Here is a 27,281-nt window from a genome sequence, read left to right on the forward strand (position 1 = left end):
TATACTCTGATACTCCTCATCACTACAAAATTCTCTCAATGCATGGTGTCACCACAGAATTTTTTTTAAGCTTTTCTCTGTTTTCCAGAGATAACTCTAAAACAATTAGCTGCTGGTTTTGCGTATCTGCTTTGATAGATTTTAAAAAGCAGACTTATTTTCAGAGAGAAGCAGCTCTTCACTTTGAAAAATGTCTCTTAAAAGGGTCTTATTTTGAGTTTCCAAGAAAGATTCCAAAAATCACTAGTCATGTCTGGAAAATTTAGCCATTAAATCCAATAGAGCAGTAACCTCTCAGGGAGACAAGTATCTGTGTTTTTTTCAGTGTATACTGAAAACGTTCTGGGTAGAAACACACTGAAACAAAATTATCTTTCATTCAGTTGTTAGGCTCTCATTTAAGAGGTCTGAAATCCCATAAATGTAATAATGTAATTAAAATTTCTAGGGAACAAGTCTCTTGAGTATAATCTTGAGTGACCCATACAAGGCCATTCTAAAATAAAATATTTAGCAGACCTCTGTAACATGAAACAATATACACTCTTCAAAAATCTGATCTAGTTCATATATTGTGAAAAGAAATTTATGTAAGATATCCAAAGTTATCTTGGTTTTGCTAGTCAAAATACCATTTTGTAATATTTAAATAAGGTAACATACTGTTTAAAAGGTTTCAAAACCTATAATACTGCAGGGCTGAATAAAAGCTTTTGTTTTTTCATTTTATTAAAATAATTTATTCCATACATAAAAAGTATACCGTATTTTCACAGATTTAAAAAACACACTATAAAAAATACTGTTTCTCTGTGAGTTAATTTTACACATGTAATAGTTGAGTCTAAACCAGAGTTCATATGTCATACAGACATTCTGTTGTAAGTTAATTTTCTATATGGTAAAAGCCTCAATTTGTTAAAAGTAGAGAGCATTTCATTCTGTCCTGAATTTGTAACTTAAACGTTCCATCATTACAAAACGCTTGTTTCTTCAGAAAACAGATTTCAATAATAAAAAAAAAAAAAATTACTGCTCCCTCTGTGCAAAATCAAGCCTCTAAAAATGATTTAAAAGCCGGCAGAAGGGCAGAAATTTCAACAAGTTTAGAAAAATCTGCTTCACTTTCCCATGAACTGTAAGTCAATAGCAAAATCAAAATCATATTTTAAATTTAGAGAACAATAAACAGAAGAATATATCCAAAATGAACTTACCAAGAAGTGGAATAGCTTGTGTGACAGGAGCAGGTACATTAGTAGGTGCTACAGGAGGTGGAACAGTCCCATATATTTTGGAACTATCGGTAGTTTCAGCATTCCCTCTGGATCCAGAAACCACTGTTGGGATGGGATTTCCTACAGATGAATCTTTTGTAGTGTCTTCATTCACACCAGTTGCTGTAGCTAAGAAACAATGCATTGACATATTAAAAAAAAAAAAAAAAAAAAAAAAGAGTCAGCTTTTCTGCTTGCACGATACCTTCCTTCTACTGCCACTTGCCCAAGATTTAAACACTTACAATTTGGGATGTTTACTGCCGGAGTGTGAGGAACAGATACTGGAGGAGTTATAGGTGGTGGTGGTCCAGGAGGAAGAAAGCCTATAAAAAAAGTATGTATTAACAGTGAGTATCACTTTACCAAAACATACTTGTGCAGTTTACATGGCAGATGCTTTTATTTGATATGTGGTTAAAAAAAGGACTTAATATTCCTAAAAATATATAAATGTACCTGGGGGTAAATGCATTGGGTTGAAACCAGGACGTAAAAATGGAGGTGGCGGTGGTGGTGGCACTCCAGGAGCAAATCCAGGAGGTGGGATTCCTAAAGGTGCTGTGAAAGCAGGTGGTTGGAGTGCACCGACCACTGGAGGACCTGATGGATGTGGTGGAACCTAAGAAAAAAGGAAGAGGAAAAATGTTACCTCAAGACCTACTGGATTATTTGTTGTTCAGCTGTGGACTGCTGTCTTCTGGGCTTTGTCCATCAAAACAAGAAAAATTAAGCTACCTTAAATTACTCTGCAAGAGGGTGACTTACATAACTGATCTAATTAGCAGTCAAAGAACTCCTACAACTTAAAATATCAACATCGATCTTATTTGCCTTTGTTCTTAAAGATAATGTTATTCTCTGTGGTAAATGGATATTAATGCATGCTGGTAACTCATCTAAATATACCCTTTACACAGCAGCGGGAATTGATTTTACCATCCAGCATGATTCATTATAATGCACACAACTTTGGAGCAATTAAAAACACTTTCTTTTTTCTTTTTCGCTACCTGAGTTTGTAGATCAGAGTGACTATTGTTTCCTAATTATTTTACTTTAATTTTGATTTATATCAAGCTCTGAATGAAAACTGATTTAAATTAAGTTGGTCCTTAGACTCGTATTTATGAGCTTGCTATAAAAACTACATTAAATGTGTGGGAATCAAAAGGAAAAAAAAGTTTAATCAAAATACGCTCTGCATTTAAAACTGAAGTGATTGTAACTGACTCGCCTCCATGACCGTCAAAATTTCAGAACTACTACGCCAAGACCCTTCCATGACTCTTTTTATTTCTAGAGTAAAGAAGGAAAAGCGTTTACTGTTTTATTCTCAGAACTGAAGGAAGTGGCACTAAACCAAAGTAAGCAAAATATTTTCCTTAAACCTGGAGAAGATGCTAAAACTGCCAAGCACCCAATACCACTTCAAACTTTCCAAGTTCTTTACCAATGACTAGGTTAGTGAGCTGAGCTCACTTGTACTATTAGAGTTTTAAAATCTATTAATTACAATAGTCTTTAAGTCATTAGACTTTAGTGTAGACTTTTTATTTTTAGTTTTAAATTGTTATTTATTGGTTTATAATAACCTGCTGATTAGGCCCTGGCCTGAAGTTCAGCTAACTGAGCAGGATGTGAGCAACTACTGGATGTGGCACAAGGAATTGCCAGATGTGACAGATAACAATGTGAGAAGATGACAAAAGTTACAGATGGCACCATGAGGGATGGCTGGATTCTGCAGGTGGTTAAGGGGATGTTATGTGAACAGCCAAACTTCAGTGAGAAGGAGCACTGAGGACCTTCTGGGGATTAGGACCTTGCAAGGCCAACAGTGCACAGGTAGCATATCTAGGGGTACCATATAAGGCCAAGACTACCCAGATGAACATTAACTTTGAGTAACCATAGAGGTGTTTCATTAATCACAGTTAAAGCTTTAGAAAGTGCTCCAAAACAACAGTAACCTAACAGTCTCAGTAAGTCTTTTTGTTTTACAGGGCACTCCTTCAAAGAACAACAGCTTACAAAATGAGCCAGGCATAGTGACAGATCTGTTGATCGCAGTAATGTCCTGTGAAGCAAGTGCTTCATGTACAGAGTGTATACACAGCAGAAGGAACTGAGGAGCAGTATCGGTAAGGCAAAAAGGTTTAAAAAAGAGGGGAAACTTGCTAAGTGCTGTCGGTTCTTAAGTAGTTAAAAGCTGAGAAAACTGTGGATGAAGCATGTGTATGCAGTGGCTTAAGAAAGTATAATGAATAGTAAAATATGATGATGGAACCAGAATAGAAGTAGCATCAAACGAAGATGGTTTAGATACATATTAGAGGATATTCATACCTAATTATCCAAGCTTAACCACTGTACTTATTTTTTTTCTAAAAAGTTAGCCCTCTAATACATAGTTGTAAGTAACACATTAAAGTCTTTCCTTTAAGCAGAAAGAAGAAAGACTGTAAAAATCTATGCATAAATGTCACAACATCTAATTTAAAATACAATTTGAAGTATAAAGTTTCTCTGTTTGTTAAAGAGATGGAACCAATAGCTAATAAACATTGACGGACAACAAGTACAGAGGACTGCTGAACAGTGTCAGAATAATAGCTAATGAATTGGATAAAACAAAGTACCAAAAATGCTACTGGGGAGACCCTTTATTAATGGTGAGACAAATACGGTAAAACCTGGTATTTTATTAGCAACACTGGAAACTGGAATGACTGACCTCTCAATAACTGTAATGCAGACTGCCAGGTGCATCTCAATGAACACGTCTTGGGGTTTGGCCTGTGTCCAGGTACAACAATTTCTTACTGCACAGCTCTCAGATTGAGACTTGAAGGAGAATCATTGGCCCTGTGAACTAAAGGAGCACAGTCTACCTACAGTACTCCAAGACAAGTAAATATATATTTAAGGGCACCAGGAGTCTCCAGCAGGAAGACTGCAAAGGAGGAGTCTGCCAGTTTCAATAGGAAGGGTACGGGATGGATGTTGGACCAAGTTACCTAGTGTGTGGGATCGAGAAATACATCATGAAATTTGGGAGGTACACACTCAACTTGGACTCTAGTTTCTGGCTGAAAACCCAGGAAATGAAGAAAAGGGACTCTGGGTTGGTTTGGGAAACTTATGGAAAAGGGTGGCCACAGCAAACCCCCTGGACTTCAATGTGTAACCCTGGCAAAGCCTGAGCCACGGTTCACTGTAAAAGAACGGCAGCTTGGGTAGGGTAACACCAAGCTTTGCCAGGAGAACAGAACACCTATTGCCCAAAACCTCAGCAATACAAGTGATATCACAAGTGCTATTAACTGAAACTGACTCACAATAGCCAAGAAACAGACTTAAGCTGATCTTGGATACTGCAATGTGACTTAAACACAGACCTACCCTCAGAGCAGACCACTGAGGTGGATTACTCAGACCTGCAGCAGTGGGACCAGATTCAGCAACAGCTCAGAGATCTGATTCTACAGGCAAGAAAAGGGCTCACTCCAGCGGCACAACACAGCAGAAGTATCCCACCTCTCCTGCTAACAACCCAGGACCCTGTGGCTGAGAAGATGCTGTGTGCTCTGTTGAGGCCAAAGAACCAGACTTACCTACACAGGCTATCACTCTTAGAAGGACGTTATTGATTTTAAGTGCCTTACTCCATAGAGGTTTCATTCTTGGGTCCAGGTGATAGCAGCAATAATGGGAGGTCAGTCTGCAGTTAGTTACATGGTTCACAGGTCACGCCCAGCAGAGCAGGCTCCAGCCCTGTGTCCAGCCCATGCAGGGGGGTAGCACAGAAGGCCCATTCAGGCTCTACCAGAGAGAAGAGTGATGCAGCTCCTCCCCAATCTACCTTTAAGCGTGCGACTGTTAGGGCTGTGGGCAGATCACAATGCTGCTGACTAGGCCCTGGCCTGAAGTTGGGCTTCATGAGAAAGGGCATTAAGGGCATGAGAAGCTACTGGACACAACATGAGAAACTGCCAGATGTGACAGATAACAATGTGACAAGCTGACAAGTTACACGTAGTGGCATAAGGGATGGCTGGATTTTGCAGGCGGTTAACAGGGTGCTTCATGAACAATAGCCAGACTTCACAGATAACTGTAAAGGAGCACTGGGGATCTTAGGAGAAAAAGGATCTTCCTTGCGAGGCCCACAGTGCATAAGTAACCATTTCCAGGATACCATACAAGGACAATATTACTTAGGTAATCGTATCATAAATAGCAAATCTGGGTAGGGATGCAGCACAACTGAGACCAACACGGAAAAAAATAATTAGGGGAGAGTTGTTTACTTGGGAGGAGATTGGAATAAAGAAAGGGAGGAGAAAGCACAATAAAAAGGAAGGTCAAGAAGTGAGAAAAACAGAGAGTAAGTTATGGGACTCGTGCAGTCAAAGCTGTTTGGGGTTATCTGTCAGGCAGCCCTATGCTTGGTCACTGCAGCCTGAGTCACGACAACACTGACAGCCTGTTCTGACATACGAACGCATCAAACCTGCTCCTCCAGTCAGAGGGACCAGGATGGGCAGGGCGCCTTCCACGGCTAACAGGGGACCACACAGACAGACGGACGGACTGAGCAACGTTGTATCACTGTACTGATGTCCATTCCAGGCTGGACAGCAGCAGCAGCTACCCAGCACTCCACTACAACCTCCCCACCTCTTACAGTCCCACACACTGAAGCCCAATACAAATGAAAGCAGTTGTGCTTGTATCGGAGGACAAAAATACATCAGCTAATTAAAATGCAATGGTACTCTACAAAGCTATTTAAACAAAAGAAGTGGAATATAATGAGCTTTTTCCTTCAGGTATTAGGTCACATTTGTATATTACAAAACATGGTTTTTTTCTGCTACTAACACCACCAATATCATCACAGCTGAACTTACATTTGCAAGTTTTAAGAACTATTTACAAATTATTAAGCTACTGTAAAATTATGGCCAGAGAAGACAACTTAATCGGTCAAATGTAAGACAGCATGAAAAAGTTCACAGTGAAATGAAAGATGAAGACTAAATACAGTTCTCTGATCCTGGCCTGAATTTGAAAGACACAAGTTTCTTTGCCATAATAAAAAACTGAAGCGCATGAGGCTGAGACAAGCAATCAGCATACGCAGTATATTCTGAAGTTGGTTGTTTTTTTCTTTACACTTTCTTTTTCAGCATGGATTTAAGGAAAATAAAATCACTACTATTTAATGCAGTTAATGGCTATTACTGAAATTAGAAATTTGACTTATGTGTTCATTTATTAGTAACACCTTAGAGCATTTGGGGAATTCTGTGTCAAAACAACACAAAATTCAACATACTATATTCTCAAATCATGTAACTGGCTAAATTATGTATGTCTTCAAATAGTTTCAATTCTTGATCTTTTGAGTGTCTGTCACTGTAGTTCATATATCACCTTTTCTCAAGATGTAAAACCATTGGTATGCTACTATTTTAATAATGACAAGAAAGAAACTATTACTATAAAAGTAGTAATGTGTCTTTCAGTAAGTAAAGCTAAAAAAAAAAATACAGATTATAAAACACCAGAGGGAGTAATTATTATTACACGGTACTTAAACTAATGGTAAAAATTTCAGTGTTCTTTTAGCAAATGAATATACAACTATACAGCTTTGACTAAAGAACCACTGTAACAACAAAAGAAGAGTATGAAAATTTTTATATTAAGTTCCCAAAGGCTGTTCAAAGAGAGTATACACAATATGAACAAACATGAAAGGCACGTGCATATTTTAGCAGGTCTACAGCTTATTTAAGCCAACAGTGAGAAAAATTAATCAGGAAACACACAAAAAAATGCAATCATAAAATTGAGAGGATGAAATTCACCCCATTAATAAAAAGAATCTACTGTAATAATTTACCTGGGACTGAGAGAACAGGTATTAGAAGTACAGTCCTACAATACTCCAAATAAAGATCTGGCAGACACACATACGCTCTGTCTACATTAACATTAGAACAGCAATGAGGTTTTGGAGCAAATCCTCTGTCATTCCCACTAACCACGTGCTGACTCCGTTCCCAGGGCTGTTCTGGTACATGCAAACTACATCCCTCTTCAGGGAAGTCAAACCAGACACTCTGCTCCTGCTGGGCACAAAACATGCTCCAAACCCTAATGGGTTTGGGTTTTTTTAAAGTCTTCCATTGCCACTGTGACTTCGCAGAAATGTTCTTCTACAAGACTGTTCTGGTCTTTTACATGAAGAAGCTCAAATAATGGATTTCAGGTGCATACTCGATTTATGGTACAGGAAAGTTATCTTCATAAATTGACAGCATAGCCAGTCTGCTAACAAGAGCATTTTTAACCAGGGACAACATGACACACGCACTAACACACACAAAATCAGCTAGTTATCATTCATTGCATTTCCTCCCTCTCTTTAACTTATGTATTGCCATGCTGAATTATTATTTAAAGCAAGTTTTTGTTTAGATATCCAGAGCAAATGAGAAGCAGCTCTCACCTGTGGAGGAGGTACTGTTATTGGTGCAGGCATGGGAACAGGAATTGGAACTGGTAAAGCTTTAGGTATAGGCGACACTGGTTCATTATGTGTAGCTTCTGCACCTCCATTTTGAGCTACTTCATTTTCAGACTTCTTTGGAATCCCCTTCCACTCTATGCAAAAAAAACCCCACACATACATGTATCAGCTCAGTAGAAATGGACAAGTAGTCAAGTACTGCCATGTAAAACCACCATGCTTTGTGATATTTACAAAAATGGTGTAACTGAAAATATTCAGATAAGGAGAAGCACAGAATTAAGCATTTAAACATATTTCTGAGAATTCCAAATTAATTTAAACACAGTACAGCAAATTACTGAAACATAGCAAGTAAATGTATTCCTCTCATTAATCATTATAGTTCTTTGCACTGACAGCGTTTATGCCCAGGACTCTGAAACACATCAGCTGTAACAAAAACAGTAAGACTGTTCTGGGACAAGCTTTTAGCAGATGCGTTCCATTGCTCTCGAGCAAGAAGGCAGCAGCTTTTTCACTAATTTGAGAAGTCATTTCTGAAAAAAACCCAACATTTTCAACTCTTGAACAAGGAGAACACAGCAATAAAGAATAACAGAAAAATAAAAGAAACATCAAATATAGCTTTAAACTCATTTTACAGAAGAAATATGGCCCCTATTGTTTGTCAGAACTTCCCAGGAAAAGACAGCTAAGCAGAAAAAAGGGATCAGTGAAGAGGCGCTATAGGAAAAAGTACTCAGAAAGCTGGAACACCTTGAGGTTATGTTTATCATTCATTAGGCTTTCACTTAAAATACACACTCAACTTATTTTTGTGTATTTATTATGAAGAGATGCTATTTAGAATAACCACCACCTAATTAGGGCGAATTGGACAGAATGACAAAACCCTAAAACAACGTTTCAGTAACTAGACAGCACACCACACAATGGTTAAAACCAACACAGAAGTCTAGAGTACCAATTCAAAAACTTAAGGCAATTTCAATTTTTAAGTACTACTTTCATTTAATATTACTTTTAAAATCACAACAGCCAGAAGACTAGTGACTCTATACTGATTTGGAGCTGCTGATTATAACAGGTGTGATTTTCTTAATACGATCATAGTAGCCTGGTATTTTCACTGCTTACATACAAAATAACAGGAATTCTATTAGGTTCCTATAAATACAAGACTCGCTAAACGAACTGAAAAGGTCACAAGTGTGAAAACTACAGGCACATTTTTTAGAAATTATAAAGTTGCCATCAGCTCAATTGCTACCCAAGTACTCCAAAGACAGGCTCCTTTGCTAGGGGTGCCTCACACAAACCAGGGCTGCAGGAGACCCCAAGCTGCCTCTGGGACTAAGACTAGCAAATACAACACACTTGCATCATGTATTAGCATCAAGGGCAAACACCAGTGCAGCTGACAGGTCACCTGATATCCATGTGCATTTTTAGCCCAGCTGCACAACTCCTGATGGGGGACTGCCATGAACTGCTTACAAACTCTGTCTGATCTACAGGCTGCACGTGCTGCACTTCTCATCCATTTCAAGGATTTTATATGCACCTCAGCGTCATTAAAGTCAGCCACACCAACTTCAATACACCAGAACAAAGGACAATTTTTAAGAAGCATTTAAAGATGTAGCAATACTTTACCTGGACTAAGAGTTTCGTTGTCCAACATTCCTCCTTCACAAAAACTTTCAAGATCTTCAGGTTTCACTTTGTCCCATGGTATGTAAGTAACACCTAATTCTACATCCCAATACTGCTTGTAATCTGGTTTTATTCCTTTATTCAAAGCCCATGCAATCTTGGAGGGGAAAAAATACATGCAGTCAGTAAAATGTTTCCATTTTAATGGATTTAATGTTTAGTTCTCAGAGAACAGCATTACCCTCTATCTGAGGGTAAAAAGCAAAAAGAATACTCTAATTGAAGCAGCAGGAAAAATAGGTTAGTTACAAAAGTCTGAAATAAGGTTTTTAAAAGCAGACTTAGTTCTTATTTTTTGGCTTGCCTCTCGCACACAATTTGTAAAAATGTATGAAGGCAGTTTCTTCAAACGTTCCCAGTCACTAAGATTAATTCTGTTTCCCTTCAGAGGACAACAGCATGCTCTAATATGATGTTCTACAAGTGGAGGGACTTCACCCATTAATGTGTTCTTCCTTATTTATTAGTACTCCTTGTGGGATTATCATATATAATTAAACTCAGTTATAAGACAAATAACCAGCAACAAGAAAAACATAGTTACAGTTCTACTGTAATGACTAAATGAACACCTTTTTTTGTTGGTTGAACAGACAGTTATTGGAAATCTGTCAAGGAAGCTGATACAAGTTCCACTAGTCACATTACAGAACAGGAAGAATAATTATCAAGAAAAATGGTCCATTCATGTAAATCTACAGAATACCATATGCAGAATACATAAAAGTCTAAAATACCCAAAGTCTAAAATAGGTGAAAAAGAATTACAGTAATTGCAGTAACTTTAGAACAGCTTGACATTTTCCAAGAAATACCTTTATAGATTTCTGATTGACTTTGAAGTTTCCTCGGCTCAGTTTTTGTAGGGCACGGTAAGCATCTTGCCTGTGAACCATTACAATATAGGCACATCCTCTCGGCGGTATCATCTGTTTGTATTTTAAGAAAAAAAATTGGTTTTGCTAGCACAACAAAGTAATGCACAACATACAGGTGTTCAATTACATTAAGCTGGAACAGCAGCAGCGGTTTCAAAAAGGACTATGGAACTATGAAAGGGAACATAAGTTTAAGAAGCTAAGATAGACAGCATCTTCTGGAAGTACAAATTTCTAGTAAATTAAACACAATTTCTTATGTGGAAAGTTTTAAACTCTGTTCCGTGTGAAAATATGGGCGACTTGTATATTTAGTCCTTTAAAATTGTTAAATAGTAATGTTCATGTAAACGCTGTGGTCTGGCAATTAGTTACTCTGTTGGAAGAAACAAGGCACTCTAATACTCCATTCCATATACAAGCTGCCAGCTGCACCTCCACATTCAGTTTTATCTGCAGTTTTGTAATAATTTTTATTATGTGTAATGCATTTGAGAAAAAACTATGTTGTTTTACAAAATTATGGAATAGGAAGAAAATTACAGTAACTTCTTTTTGTTTGTTTGTTTAAATAAAATCTTATAGCTACCAGAACAGCTATCATTTATATATAAAAATATCCATAAATACAGCAAAACATAACAATAGTTCATGTTTATGACTAAAATGACAGAAAAGAAACAAGCAAAAGAAACAAGAACACCAGCGGAGAGTCCGCATTTCTATAATCAAACAAGATGGAGCAGACAAGGAACTCTGTAGCACAGTATGTAATTCTGTGCCCATCTTAATAGCCCTCTCATTCAAATCTCTCCAGAGAAAGCATGATTTTTATGAAAATGGGATAATCTTCTGTATTACCCCCAAGAGCATTTTTAAATTGCAAGAAACTAAAGCAACTGCCTTCTTGTTTTTCTACAAAGCAGCCATATGAATTGAGTGTACATGTTAGAAAACAACCACATAGGAAGTGAGAGCTCTTGACTCTTTTGAATGTATCAAAAACAAAGCTGTCTTGAACAGCTTTTACTTTTTGTAACCAAGGCATATCAAAGTAGCTTACACTGCACCACTTATACTTACATTTATTGATTCAATTGGACCAAACTCCTCCAAAAGACTTCCAACATCCTGTTGAGTTGTCCTTTTGTCAAGTTGTCCTACCCAAAGTGTAGTACTACAAACTACAATCAAAGAGTTAAAACAGATTGTAAGAGCACTTGGAAATACCTATTTCACAGGCCAGAATGTCAAAAAGAGTAATTTTAAAATAGTTCAAATAAAAAAGCCAGCTAATAATATGTATTTTAATCTTTAGGAGTGTTTTGACAGAACCCTTCTTTTCTTGCCTAGCTGGAGCTGTGTTAACAGCTAATCACAGCAACTGTACCAGAATCACTGTTAGAAGACACTTACTAAGAAGCTCTCTAGTTAACTAATATTGAAGTGACCTGCAAGTTCTGATGATCATGAGCTCTGCAAATCATCATAAAAAGGAAAAATATGCTTTGCTGCTAACAATGCTCCATGAAATATCGCAACACATACAGTGGGTATTTCACAACAAGGTAAGTCACTCTGCTTAGAATGAAATCCAAGCTACGGGCCACCATCACAAGTTATGGATGGTACTTACTGGCAAGATGATAATTAGATTATTAACGGTGATACACCCAGCACTAGCAAGATTTTCCTCCAGAATGTGGTGACAATTCAACTACAATGAGCAACCAAACTTTTAACCTCTTTAGTGACCTATTCAATGCCATTTCTTTCTACAGTTCAGTGAAAAATTATTGACACAAGCTGCTTCTTTCAGGAAAGAGTAAGCAACATGCTTATCTCACTTCATGCTTCAAGGTAATAAAACAGCAGATGAGCTCAAAGTATCACATTTGCTGAAGACTACTATAGCAACATTTAATACTCATCTATGTCTTCCCCACTGTGTGATATAAAACTGCAAACCTAAAACACATTATGTGACAGAATCTGGGAGAGATGTTGGCAAAAGCGTATCTTACACCACTGCCGGTAAGCTTTTAATGAACAGCTACTAAGTTTTTGCAGTCCTTTTCAACTCATGGTATTGTCATCCACAAGGTTTTGGCTAGTTAAAACTCTTTAGTTTTTGTCCCTCATATACATAAAAAAAGAATGTTCCCATTTTACTTGCTAACTCCAGAGAAGATGCCACACTCCCCAGGAATATTCAAATGACAACTACTCCATTTTGTCTATAAACACAGGCAAAGCCAGGATTATTTCAGAAATCTGAACATTAGTCTGTGTGTGTTCCAGGTCAAAGCTCCCCTCCAGGTTTGAGAGATGCACAACATTGAATTATTAGAAAAATTGTAATAGTGTGCTCAACTTCTTGCTGCTTAATCTGCTTTACCTTATAGGTCTTGAAGAAAGGAAAAGAAAAACATGGTGTTTCAGCTTTTTCTTTCCTCATTTTACAGACAAAATATTTCTGACTTTGAGATATTCCAAAAATGCCAAATTGTCTACTATAAGTAAAGGAACTACAGGGATGTGTGGTGAATTTAATTCTTATCAGCTTTACAACAGTTCAAAACAGAAATCACAGTACAGTTTATTTTTGTTCTGTTTGGATGAGTCTTGGAACCCACATCAAATAGCATTAAACCCAAGGAACAAAAAAAATTTTTTAAAACCCCACACATCAGATTAAGAGTTATTTTCTGGGATATTCTGAGAAAATATCACATACTGAAGGTAAGTGGACTTGTCAACATGAAATTTTAAAAAAAGTCTAATAGATACAAGTGTATTTCTTTGACACTTACAGTTTTTCTAAAATACCTGTCTGTCTTCTTAATATTCCATTTTACACAGACATAGTATCTACTATAGTATCTTCAACCTCACAGAACTGTAGAATTCATTAAAGAAAATATTGGGCACAGACAAAAAAACTCCATATATGAACTAGCAAGATGTTGAGCATCTGAAAAATGGTATTATAAGAATTTGCAGAGTTACATCAACAATAAAGAGAAAGAGTAAACTTACCACTAACAGTTTCTGACTTGATCTGAGGAAGGCCTTTTGACCTGCGCTCTCTCTCCCTCTCACGTTCACGTCTTTCTTGTGACCGAGACTTAGGAGAGTGTCGGCGCCTATCCCTGGACCGAGATCGAGATCGACGATGACGTGACCTTCGAGATCGGGAGCCAGATCTTGAACGTCTCCTTTTAGGTGACCTAGTTTAAACCAACAACCATTTATGTTCAATTTTTCTGACCCGGACATTGACAGATAGATAACCATTTCAGCTGTCTATTTAAATAACCAGGCAAAAGTTCAGTCAATGAAAAAAATAAATAAACCCAAGTTCATTCACATGCATTTGGAACTAGAACAAATTATTACAGTAGCTTATTAATGCACTCCAGCTGAACAGTTGATTATTTTTCAATTTCTTATCTTCTATTAATTTTGTATTGAACTTGACGATCAAAACTATGTCAACGTTAACATAGAAAAATTACATCTGCTTAAATTAGGACAATGTTTATTGCTTTTACAAAAGAATGGCTAAAAAAGAGATTAAAAATAAATTCTGACAGTGAAACTGTATTTTACATCATGTTCAAGTTCTAAACCACTCAAAGTCTGGAAGACAGAGTAAACCTTCAAAGAAGTCATATGAAACTTGGCAAAGTAGAAGACACGTAACTAAGCAGATAGCTTTGCTTTAATACTGGAGCCAGATTTGTTAGGTCAGCTGAGACATGTGAAATACTGCCTCTGTGACAGGCAAAGTCCCTAGTACACTGGATCACAGATTTCTTCATAAGAAAAGTGTCTTTAGAGCACAGACAAAATTAAACTATCATATTCTGCTTTCCTAAAATTTACTGAGTATTGACGGGCATGGAAGTTACTCTCTACCAATAAAAGAGAACTGTATAGATACCCAGTTTTCCGTAGAAGGTAATGACTTTCAGAGGTTCACAAGTCTTAGGAGTCACTAATCTGGTTCTGATTACCACTGCACTGAAGTACATACAACCTTTAGCTGTATTTATACACAATTCCCCTCATAGGTGAGAGATTGAAAGGGTCTCTTTCCTTCCCTCTTCCAGAAGGGGAATTCAAACAAAGTCCTTGACAGTTGTGACTTCACCAAAAAATTTCACTAGTGTTGTCCATACAGAGAATAATACACAGACAGTAATTTCCTGTAATTAATCCTTATAGATTAAATTGAAATGGACTCTTGTGCTAAATGTGTCTCTTGGCATTTAGTCATAGAATCCGACCTGTACAGCACAACTGGGCACTTACAAGGAACGACCTTTGAAGGACATATGTGGAGTGGAGCACCCAAATACAGGTAACAGGACTATGTCCTAAGGCATTAAAAACAAGCTCCACCAATAGTTCAAGGAGTTAGCTCACCTCTCAGCTATTTACTGTCATCTCAGTTAGAAGTTACCATCCCCACGGTAGATCTGCCAGCACAACAGCAGATTCTCTGAGCTCCAGATAATCAGCATAGCTCTCCTCAGTACTCATACAGAATTAGTAAAGCATTTTCAAGTCTTTGGACATGACACACTCAATTTCCTTATGTTAAAATCCAATACTTGATATAATATAAACCCTCACTAAAAGAACTTTCAACTAGTTTACCTTGATGCAGATCTAGATCTTGACTTTCTGCTGTCAGAAACATGCCGTTTTCCCTCTTGAACAGGTGGCTGTTCTACTTCCATATCCTAAAATATTAAGTTGACTGGTGTTACACGTGAGTAGCACAAGCATTTTATTTCATTTTATGCCTAGACTGAATTACATAAAAGCATTAAAATTATATTGAATATTCACATATGTGAAATTAAAATGTAATGCAACTCTCCTCAGAAGCTTCACCATTACTTGTGGTCACTAAACAGGGAGACAGTCCAGTATTAAACAAACTTAATACAACCACTGCAAAAACATAATAAAAATAATTTATACAAAATTCTCATTTTCAATTTGCAAGTTACTGTTTTTCCACATTTTAGTAAATTTCAGCACCGCATATCTCTCCACACACTATGATTATATTTCTTAAAGTCAGTCAGTGGATCTTGCTCTGTCATCAAAATCACAGGCAAAGTAAGGTCTACTAGAAAACTGTTCTCCAAGCTGTTACAGGAAACTATGTTATATATATAAGCAAATTACAACACAATAAATTTGAAGAATGAAGCAGTAAGTCATCAAAACAATACATAAAATTCAAGAACCTGCTTTAAAAAAAAAACCAAACCTGTAAGTTTAACACAGCTCTTCCTTCCTAGCCCAAATCCTCTACAGCTTCCCATTCCAGAACATACTGTGTCCCGTCTAAACTTTAAATAATCTTCATGTGACCATGGCAGGGGACATCTAAACAAGCAGTCTCTCAGAATGTACTGATTCAACAGGATTCAAGACTAAAAAACTAATTACAAAGATTCTCTTGAGAATTGTCTCTTTATTCCAAGTGGAAAGTAAGAACTCATTTCTAAAACCTGACACATCACAGGTCACATCACATGTAAAGACAGTTTGGTACCATCTCTATTTCTCATTTTAGGATTTCATTTTCTTGGAACAAAAGAGGCAAATATATTCTTTTCTTTTTTTTAAAAAACCAGCTCGTAAATAGACTTGCTCTTTGATTTCCTCTTAACAGGAGGCAGTTACCAAACCAACAATATCCTCCAAAATCTTAGAAACAAGAGAGAGGTGTTTACATACAGCTGGATTTTTAAAAACTTTTACAGCCTTCTGAGTCCATTTCCACTATAGTAGCGATCTACCAGGCCCTTAAAAATTAACTTTTCCAGACAGCTTCTCTCCAGAATGAGATTGTGTTGTTAGAATTCCACGGAACAAAATACTCTTGAAGCATGACGGAGACAGGAAAGGGAGTATGAGGGAAAGCGAGAAGGACAAAATGCAAGCCCAAGTCTTTCACAAAAGGAGGCATAAAGTGTACATATGCTGGGTTTGCTAGACTTCTGAAATACCAGGCTTGTCACGTAGCACTACATCTATCCAACTTTCTCTCAGATGAGCTACCCTCACAGCCATCTCTGTCCATGGTTATCATGAAATTTCCTCTCCTGAACAAACTATACACATTTGCGAAAGACATGTATTAGAGCATTTAAGTCAGTTTGTTTACTGCAAGGGGGCCTCACCTGCTGATGTGGTTTTTGCATGTGTGATTCACTCTGTACTGGAAAAGGAGACTGAAAAGTTTGCTGTACAGGTGCTGTTGGCGGAATCACAGGCTGAGCCATGGGTGGAAACTGCGGGGTAGGCAGGAGACCAAAACCTGGCATTTGCCCATTAGGAGGAAGCGGAACCTTTGGAGAAGAAAAAACACGAAAACTTCCAGTTAGGAAAAAAAATTACATTGGCTTCCCCAGTTTGCTGAAGTAAAATTGTATCTCTGCTCCAGTCACAATAAACCACCAGAAGCCCAAGAAAGATGAAGTAGGTCAAGTGTTTAGGTGTATAAAATAAAAATTTTGTTCTTCAAAGCTTGACTAGAACAGAGAACAAAAATATGTTTCTTGGGAAAGTTGGAGGGCTAAGCCATATCCACTCTTCACTAAGAGGAACACCACTTCCTTACTCCTGCACCAAAGAAAACAACAAAAGATAGAAAACATAACACAACAGAGGGACAAGGGAAAACCCTTAAGTTACCTGGTGCTGCATTGGATCCTGTTGTATTCCTATCATTCGCTGCTGAAAAGGATCCATATTTGGGAGTTGAGGAAATACTGGCTGTTGTATACCTTCTCCTGGAAATCCACTAAAACCAGTAATATTTTAGTGAGATAAGTCTGTAGATACACAGGTTTTTAGTCTTTGTTTTACACATTCCTATGTACATTTACACATTCTTGCTTCAAATTTAGACAAAAAAATTATCTTTATTATGATCCCATTTCCTCTCTGAAAAGTGAAAACAAGAAAAGGAGAAAGAGTGGCTTCCTTATCTTTTCTCCACTGTATTAAGAGCAGTCCTTCAACATTTAAAGAAATGCTACATAAAGGTTTAAGCCTCTCTTCCCCCTGTACTTATATGATCTTGCTAAAGATCTCAGTCTACGGAAATTTTTCATGAAGGTTGTCTGCCTTAGGCTAATTTTCTTCCTTTCCAGTTCCTCTTTTGGGAACTAAAGAAGTAAGCCTTTTCCTCAAGGAAAATAAGTTGGCCATACTTTTGCTGGAAAAAAATCTGCAGTTTGGGAGGAATTTAGGGCAGAGGAGAAAGGGATATGTGTATCACACAAGGATTACAGTAATGCCATTCACTTCCTGATTCAACACACAGAATGGACAGTGCTCAGGCAATTAATGAGGTCCGTGCAGTTAGTAGGACCTGTTTACAGGATGCAGTTTGTGTAAGAAACTGAACAGGATTTCAGGAAGATAAAGGAATTTCATGGTGATGTGAAATGGAACTTTGTAGCATTTTAAGACACATGCCATACAATGCTTAGATGATTCTGGACAGATCAGTTTTTCAGATAGAGTACTACTGATTTTGTGTGCCCAAAATGAGACTACTGGAATCCAATCTTCAGAGGCATCTTACACAACTGTAAGGCAATAAGGACAGAGGCTCTGAAGTGCTACAAACAGAACATAAACATGCTGAAAGCCTAGTCCAGTGATCTCTAGTTGGGCATACACAAGCAGTGCTCATATTTGACCTACCTCACCTTTCTGTACTCCAGAGTTCCAACTGTATTGCAGGGAAAATACTACCAATTTACATAAAAGGCATTTTAATTAACTAACACTTGTGGAACATTAAAGTGCTCAAGGTGATAAACACAGTAATAAAACTAATGACAAAGTTAGTGATTCTGTTTTTGAGAGCAGGGTTTGGATGGCATATACAGGAAGTAAGACATGGGGCCACATACTGAAGCAGGGAAAAAAGAAATATTGACTAACCCAGGTATTGAGCACCATCCAGCCTGTGCACTGAATGAGAGAGAGGTCCTGTGGAAAAAACTAGTATGTGATCATGTAATTTAAGACTTTATCATAATGCATATCAAAAGGGAAAGGAGTCTGAGTTAGTTTGAGTGGGTATTTAATGTTTGAGAATGTAAAGCTGCAAAGCCAATTTTAATTTTTTTAATAGCTAAAACTACCACAATGTTTGGAATAGCATCTTTTCCCCCAGCCAGCAAAGCAATCCAGCTGATTACTAACAATGCCCTGACACACTGAGTTGTGCAATAAAAGCATGGAACTCATTTTGAAACCAAAACTGAGCTTTTTTCTACAGAACACATTCTTCAATCAATGACGCAACATGCCAAACCTACACAGGATCACCAAAGTAAAAAGACAAAAAAACCCCAAACCACCAGAAGTTGTTAACAACATTTTACCTTTGGACAGTAACAGTTAAGCACTGAAGTAACTTGGAATTTAATCAGACTTCTAACCTAAAGATTTTTTAGAACAGATTTGTTAATTTTACTATGACACAAAACTTACAAAGCTGGCTGAGAAACTGAAGGAGAAGGAGCTGAATCTTCTTTCTTTGAATCTTCCACTGCTTCTGGTTCATCATCATAGTCAAACCGATCTAGCAGCTTCTGAAAGAAATTACATGGAGCCAACTATTTTTTCTGTATCTTACACAATTGGCAGCCAAAATATCCTTATTATCAAAGTCTTACTATATATCTAACAGCTCTGGAATTAAAGATAAGGTTAGAAACAGAAAAAGGAAAAAGCATCTCTATTCTAATGCAGAATCAGAAACTGTCGCAAACCAGTTTTACTCAGTTTCAGAAAATGCACAGGCTATAAAATCAGGAAGCCAACTTCCAAACGGAAAGAGAAGAAACAAAATTTGCATCATTTTTCTCCTAACAAAGGGAGGACATGGAAGCATCCATCAGTCAGTCTTCTGCTGAACTGAAAAATTTAAACTAAAAGAACAAATGAAGACTTACTTTGTCAAATGATGTTTTTTGTTCAGGTGGTGGGAAAGCAGCTTTTTGTTCTGGTGGTTGTGCTGCTGTAGTTTTCAACTGAGCAGTAATAGCTTGAACCTGAGCCATCACAGTGTTATCTATGACCGGTGATTGGGGTTTTTGAGGCTGTTGAAAAGTCTGAAGAATTTGCTGAAGCTACAAAAATATATATAGTATTAAGTATAAATTATTATATAAACATATAGTATTGAAAGAGTTGTAGGATATAAATTTTATACCAAACCAGTCTACAGCACAGGATGAACACCACCAACCACCCGACTGAACTATGGAGAACTTTCAGCAAGACCAAAAGTCACTTTTTAAATACTTCAGTGGCAAAATTCAGCAGATCCTGAGATTTCAGTATTCAGGCCTTTCAACACTGCAAACGTTTAAGGTGACCAAACAATAAAATGCAACATTTTCTTTGATATATTGTCTGTTCTTAGAACTTTGTAACTGCATCAATTCAGAACTAATTATTTAGGAATTTATAACTGAATTTTCCCAAGTACCATAATTACTGGATAGAAGGGTCACAGTTAATTCAAATACTGACTTTAACTCTTACAAGTTTTCCACTAAAGACCTTAGGGAGGCTTTTTGGTTTGCTTCAAATCAAGGATATTACTTCCTTCCTTTTCCCCCCCCCCCATTTAACAAAAAAACTGAAGTTAGAAGGGAACCAAATACAAACAAGTTACCTGTTGTCCTTGCGTTGTTTGAAACAGCTGAGCTACAGCTGCAAAGGCATCAGAACTGGGCAACTGTGGCACAGTAGGTACTGAGTTAGTAGTAACTTGAGGGGGCTCTGAAGGAACTTTTGCTGCAGGGGGCGGCGAACCTGGGAGTTTCATAGGAATTGAGAAAGCACTACGTTACTCCAAAACACTTATCTTACTCTTCAGTGCATACATCTCTACCTCCTCAAAATAAGTGTCTATCTACAATACTCTATTTAACCCCCAAAGTCCTATCTAAACTACCCTAATTGCATATTCTATTCATTTTGCCTTTAACTGCTCCACTCACTGCTCACATCTGCACATTATATACACTGAGAAAGAAACTAAAGAAAAATGGCCTATCTGAAAGTTAGTCCAGCATGGTATTTTAGATCACAACTTGATGTTTATAATTCTGCAATTTCAGAAAAGTTAAGAGAAAAACTACTACTCTCAAATAGTGTTAAGCAAAGTGTATCAATACACTTAAAATGTTAGTTCTGGTTAAAGTTCTGGGCTCATTCCTTTGGATTAATATGTCAAATCAATCATCTAATGGTTCATTTTTAGAGCAAATGAGTTTCTCTTAATATTTTCTGTTTTCTAGCTGTAAGTGAACTTTTGCTGAAATGTCTGGTAATAATTAAAGGTTTTTAAAAATTATTTCACAAGCAACTCTCTTTCTTTGTTAAGGTTTGTTCACATGCCACTTTTGCCCAGGCACAAGCCAAACCTGCATGAGATAGATAAATCCTTCTACCATAAAAATATTTTTTACTAATTCTTCTAGGAAAAGACTTCCATTTCCACTAAGCTCTACTAAAACTGAGATCACATTTTAAGACATGCTATTAGCTTTGTCTACACATGCAGCTTTCCCATTCCCTTTGCTTTAGATTACAATGCTTTTTTTTTAATAAATGTTTTGCCACTAGAAAGTAAATTAGCAGTAATGCCATCAATTCCTACGTGCTGTGAGCAAGTAACTATTCTTTAGCAAGTATGTTTTAATGGACTACTGTAAAACTGTACAAGGAGAGACAGTTAAAAAACCCCCACAGACAGAAATATTTTTTAGTTTGAGACACTAAGCAAATATGTTTGCCTCACAATACCAACTTCTTTAAAGCCATTCATCTGTTTGCAGTTCAAATAACTGCCGTGTTGACATGCTGCAAGCAAACGTGTTGAATAATATTTTCCCAGAAGTCAGACTCTACATAAAAATACTGCAAAAAGATACGTGATTGTTTTTAAACATAAATTAACTCCCAAATTATTTCCTATATATATTCAGAAGGGTATTTGCTTGCTCAAGGGAGAAAATTTGCATTTCTCTCCCTCTCTCTCTTTTTTTGGCTAAAGAGACTTTGTAGCATTATAGGCTAAACAGATTCTATTTCACATAATGCATTAATATATTTATTATTATTCATTAGTACATTTATTTCAGGGCCAAATTATCCCCTCTGGTGCACCTGAATAATCTCATTGAAATCAGTAATTCTGTACATGAAAATCTATGCAGAAGGCAACCAACCTGTTAGCTACTACTGATGAGACAAAGATGGAAAAATAGCACCACTCACCTGTCATATCAGAATGAAATTGTACAGCCACCAGTTTGCACCCAAGCTCAGATGCATTCCCTCCCCCTGCCCTGTCATGTTTATAAAACACATCAATAGGATACGCTTTCCTAAACACAACTGGAGACGATTTCATTTATGCTGTGATCATTGTTTTGCTGTCTGTCACCACACCTCACTCACTTCATTATAGTTTTTGCCCAGACCTACTCCAACACACGAGTGCAATATGTAAAGAGTTTACCAAAGCTAAGTCTGAGTTATAGAGTGCAAACTCAAAAAGAAGGCCCTCCAGAGAAGGAGAGAATTGTGGTATGCATAGTCTCAACCACAATTCAGTAACCTCACTACCAGCTTTTTATGTGGCATAAAATAGGTCAGTGAAAATGCTGTGGGCAGGCCGTCATTATTTTACTCTTTAGGTCAGTGGTTTTCAACCAGTAGCCCATGTAAAAGCCTACAGCCGGGCATAAATTTACTGTTCGAGAATTTGGATTTGAAACACCAGTTAAATACTTCGGGGCTGCATATTGAAAGAGACTGACGGCTATTGCTTTCAGATACTAAGCTGATTCAAAGAAAGATGAAGCTCTTAACATGCAAGATCACACTTCTTCACATTCTAACATTAAAAAAATAACATCAGAATTATAAAATTGAGAAACAACAGAAAAATATTTCAGACCAAAAGAAAAAATATTAAAAGATTTTAAGAGAGGACATTGAAGTCATCTGTAAGTACAGTGTGCACATATGTGCCTATGCATACACATCACATACATTTCAGATATTTTCCAAATAAGCATTCACATTCTGGTAATTTCTGAAGTACAGTATCAGCATTTATTTAGAATGAGCTCCACTGCTCCACATAACTGCAACAAAGTTGAGTTTATTAATATGCTACTGTTGAAACTAATAGTAGGCGCTTTAATGTGAAAGCAAACAAACTCTTACCATACACCCTTTTAAAAAAAGAAGTTAAAGTGTCATTCATACCTTCATTATTAGTAGCATTTTCTGTCATTGGTGCAGTGGCACTAGTTCCTGCTGCCATATCCAGAAGAGGTTGAATTATTTCAATTTTAAATACTCCATTTTTCTGCCAAAGGTTCAGGACACGGACTATTTTACTCTGTTGAAACAAAAACAAACAACAACGCTAAATACAAATTTCCTAATTCACAAACTCCAAATTTATCTTCCATACGTTGAAAAGAAAGGTTTGAACAGTACAGGAGTTCAACATAATCAGGCACACCTATTTAACAACTCCTATGTCATCACATAAGTCAGCAAAAGTAAAACCTGCCAACTTATTTTACTATCTGCTTTAACAAAAAGCAACTTGTGCCATTTTTCTACACCTGTTCTGGCCAATCAGAAAATCTGGGTTTGATATACAACAGAGGAGATCACATCAGTCCCACCATTTCTTCACATATGGTCATAAAGGGGTGAAACAAACAACAAATGTAACAAGGAAAAAAGAGAGAAAATGAAGAACTGGAAAACCCTAATGAAGAGAGGGGCAATTAGACCATAACATGCAAGAACAAAGCTTTAAAGTTAGATAGAAGTTTGTTTGCTTTATATTTTTTCTACTACTAACCCAACCAATTCTATGTTGACACCAGGAAACCCATCTCCATCATTATTCAAGAGAGTCAGGAAAGCAAGTGGAAAACATTCCAACCGATCACTGCAGAAAGTTTAAATTAGAACCTCTGATTGTCAGCTGTTATTTTAAGCTTGTTTCTTTTTTTAACATTAAGAACAATGAAGCTTTCAGGAACAAGTTGGAAATTAGTCTTTCCTTCTTCAGCCCAGTATTAAACAACAATATCTAACCAGATGTGCTGCTTCAGTTGGAATATCCAAGCAGGTAAAAGTCAGAATACATGTTATATTGACATACCTGTCCTTTTTGTATCCTTAGTCATGACTTGCACACGTGCACATTTTAAGTACTTTTAACTTCTACTGTAGCTGCTAAGAATGAATTCTGTTCCTTCTTATTTCAACAATGAAGTGCCTTACTGTGACTCAGTTACAAACACCCATGCAAATCCACCTATACTTTCACAAGCTAAGCAATTAAAGAATTTCACAAAATGTTTTCTACAACAAGATCAATTAGAGAGAAACCTGAAACGGCTATTTTTAAATAAGATTTAGGTCTGAAAAAGTTATCTTTAAAACAGCAGCATTTTTTTTCTTTAGGTATTCTATCTCTCCAGAAGACTTGGAAATAACATGAAGGCCCAAAAATGAATATATTTAATACTCTTGTTTTCAGTCACATATTTATCTCACAGAAAGGCTGTTAAAAAAAGTTGTTATCATTCTCTTTGTGTATCAACAGTATGTTGTGTATCTGCAGATCAGGTTTTCTGTTTAGGTACTGGAAATTCATTTAAGTAAGCACGTTATAAATAGTGTCATTCCCCTAGTGGAAAGCATCTTAATTATTTTAGCAGTGAGATATCAGGTAGTTCCATAAAGGAGATGGATAGGCTAATTCATTTAGATGAACAAAATGGTAACCACAAAAACAGAAAGAAGGGACTGCTCCATTTCACCAGGGTACTAACCCAGGAGCTCCAGAATATGAGATTCAAGGCTTAAAGGTCTAAATGTTCCACATTAGAAAACTACAGAGCATCAAAGCTTTTGAAAAGCTTAGTTAGAAAGTTAGAGAAAAAGTTCAAAAAGAGTATTTTGCTCTTACAATACTACAAGTAAGAAAAAAAGCAAGTAGGTGATTTTCTGAAAACCAGTTGGCAACTTCTAAAACACACTTTTCCTGGGACTCTTTTGAAATTGTTCTGAGAGAAGGCATAAAAGACATCTTCTGTTGGTAGCAACCTCGGCCATCAGGAATTCAGGATACTTTCTGAGCCTCTGTTCTATCAGCAAGTACAGTAAAACTAAGAAAACCCAGGCCTTAAACCAGACTTGACAATGGAGAGAAGCAATGAAATTCTCAAGTATGGGATTTGTAAAGACTGAAGAAAGCAACATGATGATTTTCTTAGAAAATATTTGGGAGCAGAACCTTCACACGGGAGCTTCTCCTATAACACCTTCTTTTTGTGGGAGACACTACCTTCCATAGTTAAGTTTTCCTGAGGGAGCCTCAAGAAGAAAAGATTTGGCAGAGTCACACACACTGTTGAAGTATCTGCATAAGCAAAACAAAACTGATGGAAGTTAGGCAAAATAAATATTTTAACTAGAACTTGCATTTAACTATCACTTTTGATAATCTTTCTCATCATGTTTTACCATTTCATCTAATAACATTCACTACCATGGACATAGAGAATCACTGAATTAGCTTTCACATAGGTGGAAACACCAAGGTAGTACTGTTACCAATTCACAACAACACTTGAGAAATTATAGCTGTACCTTGTCTTCAGATGGACAGAGATACAAATACTGGAATGTGGCAGTAATATTTTTAGAGAATCTTGGCCCAAAAACATCTTTGTCCGTTCCAAACTGGTGACGAGACTGACGAACAATAGAGTCAATAACGTACAGTCCAGGGACTTTATATTCCGGTTTGCACTGAAAACATAAAAATACTTTTCTATTATGCAGTGATACTAACAAGGTAACATGCATTCATCTTAGATCCTTACAGGATATCTATACTTAGTATACTTGGGTAGAAAAAAAAAATGTTAATTTGGTTTAATTTGTTTTATGTAGAATTCTCTTAAGTGCTTTCCTTTTGTTTTGTTTATAGAAATGAAAAAGGAGAAAAACATGCTTTCACATTTGTGACAGAGTAAATATACCTGGATAGCTTGAAGCAGCCTTTATCTTCTCAATCACTGCTTTTAAAGTACCTTTAGCTTGACAACATGGGACTGCAACAACAGATCTACTACATTACAGTACAGACTGTCACAACTCTGCTATCAAGCTACCTCACACTCAAAGCACTGAACTACTTCCACAAACTCTTATTCTCCAGAATTTAATGCAAAGTTCTTCTCTCTGGAGGTCTCTGAAGGACTCTGACTGAAAAAGAGTGTTTTTCCTGTTCACTCAGAGGAACTTACTTTAGGCAGCATGATAGTTTGGTTTTAGTGAGTATTACATTCTAGCCTGTTGCTCTACTTGCCTAGGCAAGCATGAAAAATGTATTTTCTGAAAATATGTTTTATCTTAGCCAGTGAAAATTAATTTGAAGTTCAGTACCTCCAGTTTCCTCCCCAGTTGCTGGGTAGAGGAGGAAGGCAGAATTTCAGAATTTTTTTCCCTCCCCTTCCTAATGTACTACACAAAACTAAAATGAGATTATATAGACAAAGAGATACCAAAATGTATAAAATCCCACCTAAACAGAATTTCCTCCCTCAATCCCTGAATAACAGAAGCCTTTCTGTTTAATTACTAGCATTATTAATAGTATCTAATAACGAATACAAACAATATCTTCATCAATAGATTATTTTTTTTTTTTACCTTTTTGATAAACTTCTCTACAATCTGGACAACATGCTTGTAGAGCTGGAAAATAAATACACACATTAATTTATCATCTACTCAACAGTGGTGCAGCATTTTAGAAGTATTTTAACTCTGTGCTTACTATCATTTAGAAAAGTCTATGAAATACTGTAGTCACATTATAAAAAGAAGTATGTTATCAAGCAGTTAATCAAGCACAAAGAAAAAAGATTTCACGAGGGGAACAGACAGAAACAAGCCATCCTTTCTGTCAGAAGTGTGCCAGTGTATACACAAAGGACATACTGCTTCTAGAGTACTAGTGAGAGCTTTCTGGATTTACTTTCTAAGCCAGCCTGCTATGTTTTAAGATGTAAGGTGCAGTTGCATCCTGCAACATTTAAAATTTTATTACATAGAAATAACAACACCATAGTAGGTGTAGCATTAAAAAGCAATGAATCAAAAAAATCAAGCTGGCATTATGCTACTAGTCTAAAACCAAGAGATGATATTCACCACCCACTTGTTTCTAGATAACATTCTTAACGCCAACTAGAATAAAACATCCATGAAGCTAAGGCTGAGAAATCCAGAGATGCATTTACTTAGAAGTAAAATCATAAAACATTGCTACTGTTAAAGTTTCATGTTTGTTCTATTGTACTTTACCTTAATAGCTTTAATGGCAGCTTTTGTGATGAGAATCATTTTTGCTCGGGAAATAGGAGGTTTCATCTCCATCAGTGAAAAGAGCTAAACAGAGAAAACAAATATTAAAAATGTATTCTGAAATTTAAGCAGCTAACCAATAAGACAACATTTCAGATAACTGATTGATTACTGACATTCCACGCTATATATCACCACAATGCTGGCTGGCCCTTGAAACAGACTAACAAAGATCTTTCTAGGCAACATTCAAAGCTATCTTCCTTGTGAACTAACATGTATTCACTGATTTATGAGATTTTGATAAGGCTGCTGTCAAAGTTCCATTTGTATCTGAAAATTAGTATCTGCTAACTTATGGTACAGGCACTGCTAACTTAA

At 36.7% G+C, this 27,281-nt stretch overlaps 1 protein-coding gene across 6 annotated transcripts in view; it reads right to left on the reverse strand.

Moving 5' to 3' along the window:
• SCAF4 (SR-related CTD associated factor 4) overlaps nucleotides 1-27,281 on the reverse strand; it is a 48,171-nt gene that overhangs the window by 9,315 nt on the left and 11,575 nt on the right. For 3 of the 6 annotated variants that reach the window (XM_074858171.1, XM_074858174.1, XM_074858177.1), the window contains exons 2-20: nucleotides 26,901-26,984; nucleotides 26,244-26,288; nucleotides 25,176-25,337; nucleotides 22,761-22,896; nucleotides 20,152-20,291; nucleotides 19,424-19,600; nucleotides 18,960-19,060; nucleotides 18,405-18,452; nucleotides 17,142-17,250; nucleotides 16,628-16,795; nucleotides 15,084-15,169; nucleotides 13,458-13,648; nucleotides 11,502-11,602; nucleotides 10,356-10,469; nucleotides 9,481-9,637; nucleotides 7,801-7,955; nucleotides 1,737-1,899; nucleotides 1,523-1,603; nucleotides 1,218-1,406 (exon numbers count right to left, since the gene is read on the reverse strand). In XM_074858171.1, the coding sequence (XP_074714272.1) occupies nucleotides 1,218-1,406; nucleotides 1,523-1,603; nucleotides 1,737-1,899; nucleotides 7,801-7,955; nucleotides 9,481-9,637; nucleotides 10,356-10,469; nucleotides 11,502-11,602; nucleotides 13,458-13,648; nucleotides 15,084-15,169; nucleotides 16,628-16,795; nucleotides 17,142-17,250; nucleotides 18,405-18,452; nucleotides 18,960-19,060; nucleotides 19,424-19,600; nucleotides 20,152-20,291; nucleotides 22,761-22,896; nucleotides 25,176-25,337; nucleotides 26,244-26,288; nucleotides 26,901-26,984 (2,407 nt within the window). The remainder of the gene's footprint in view (nucleotides 1-1,217; nucleotides 1,407-1,522; nucleotides 1,604-1,736; nucleotides 1,900-7,800; nucleotides 7,956-9,480; nucleotides 9,638-10,355; nucleotides 10,470-11,501; nucleotides 11,603-13,457; nucleotides 13,649-15,083; nucleotides 15,170-16,627; nucleotides 16,796-17,141; nucleotides 17,251-18,404; nucleotides 18,453-18,959; nucleotides 19,061-19,423; nucleotides 19,601-20,151; nucleotides 20,292-22,760; nucleotides 22,897-25,175; nucleotides 25,338-26,243; nucleotides 26,289-26,900; nucleotides 26,985-27,281) is intronic. The other 3 variants (XM_074858172.1, XM_074858176.1, XM_074858175.1) reach the window with 3 other exon arrangements.

The sequence above is a fragment of the Strix uralensis genome, chromosome 2 (genome assembly GCF_047716275.1).
Source record: "Strix uralensis isolate ZFMK-TIS-50842 chromosome 2, bStrUra1, whole genome shotgun sequence".
Taxonomy (NCBI): Eukaryota; Metazoa; Chordata; class Aves; order Strigiformes; family Strigidae; genus Strix; species Strix uralensis.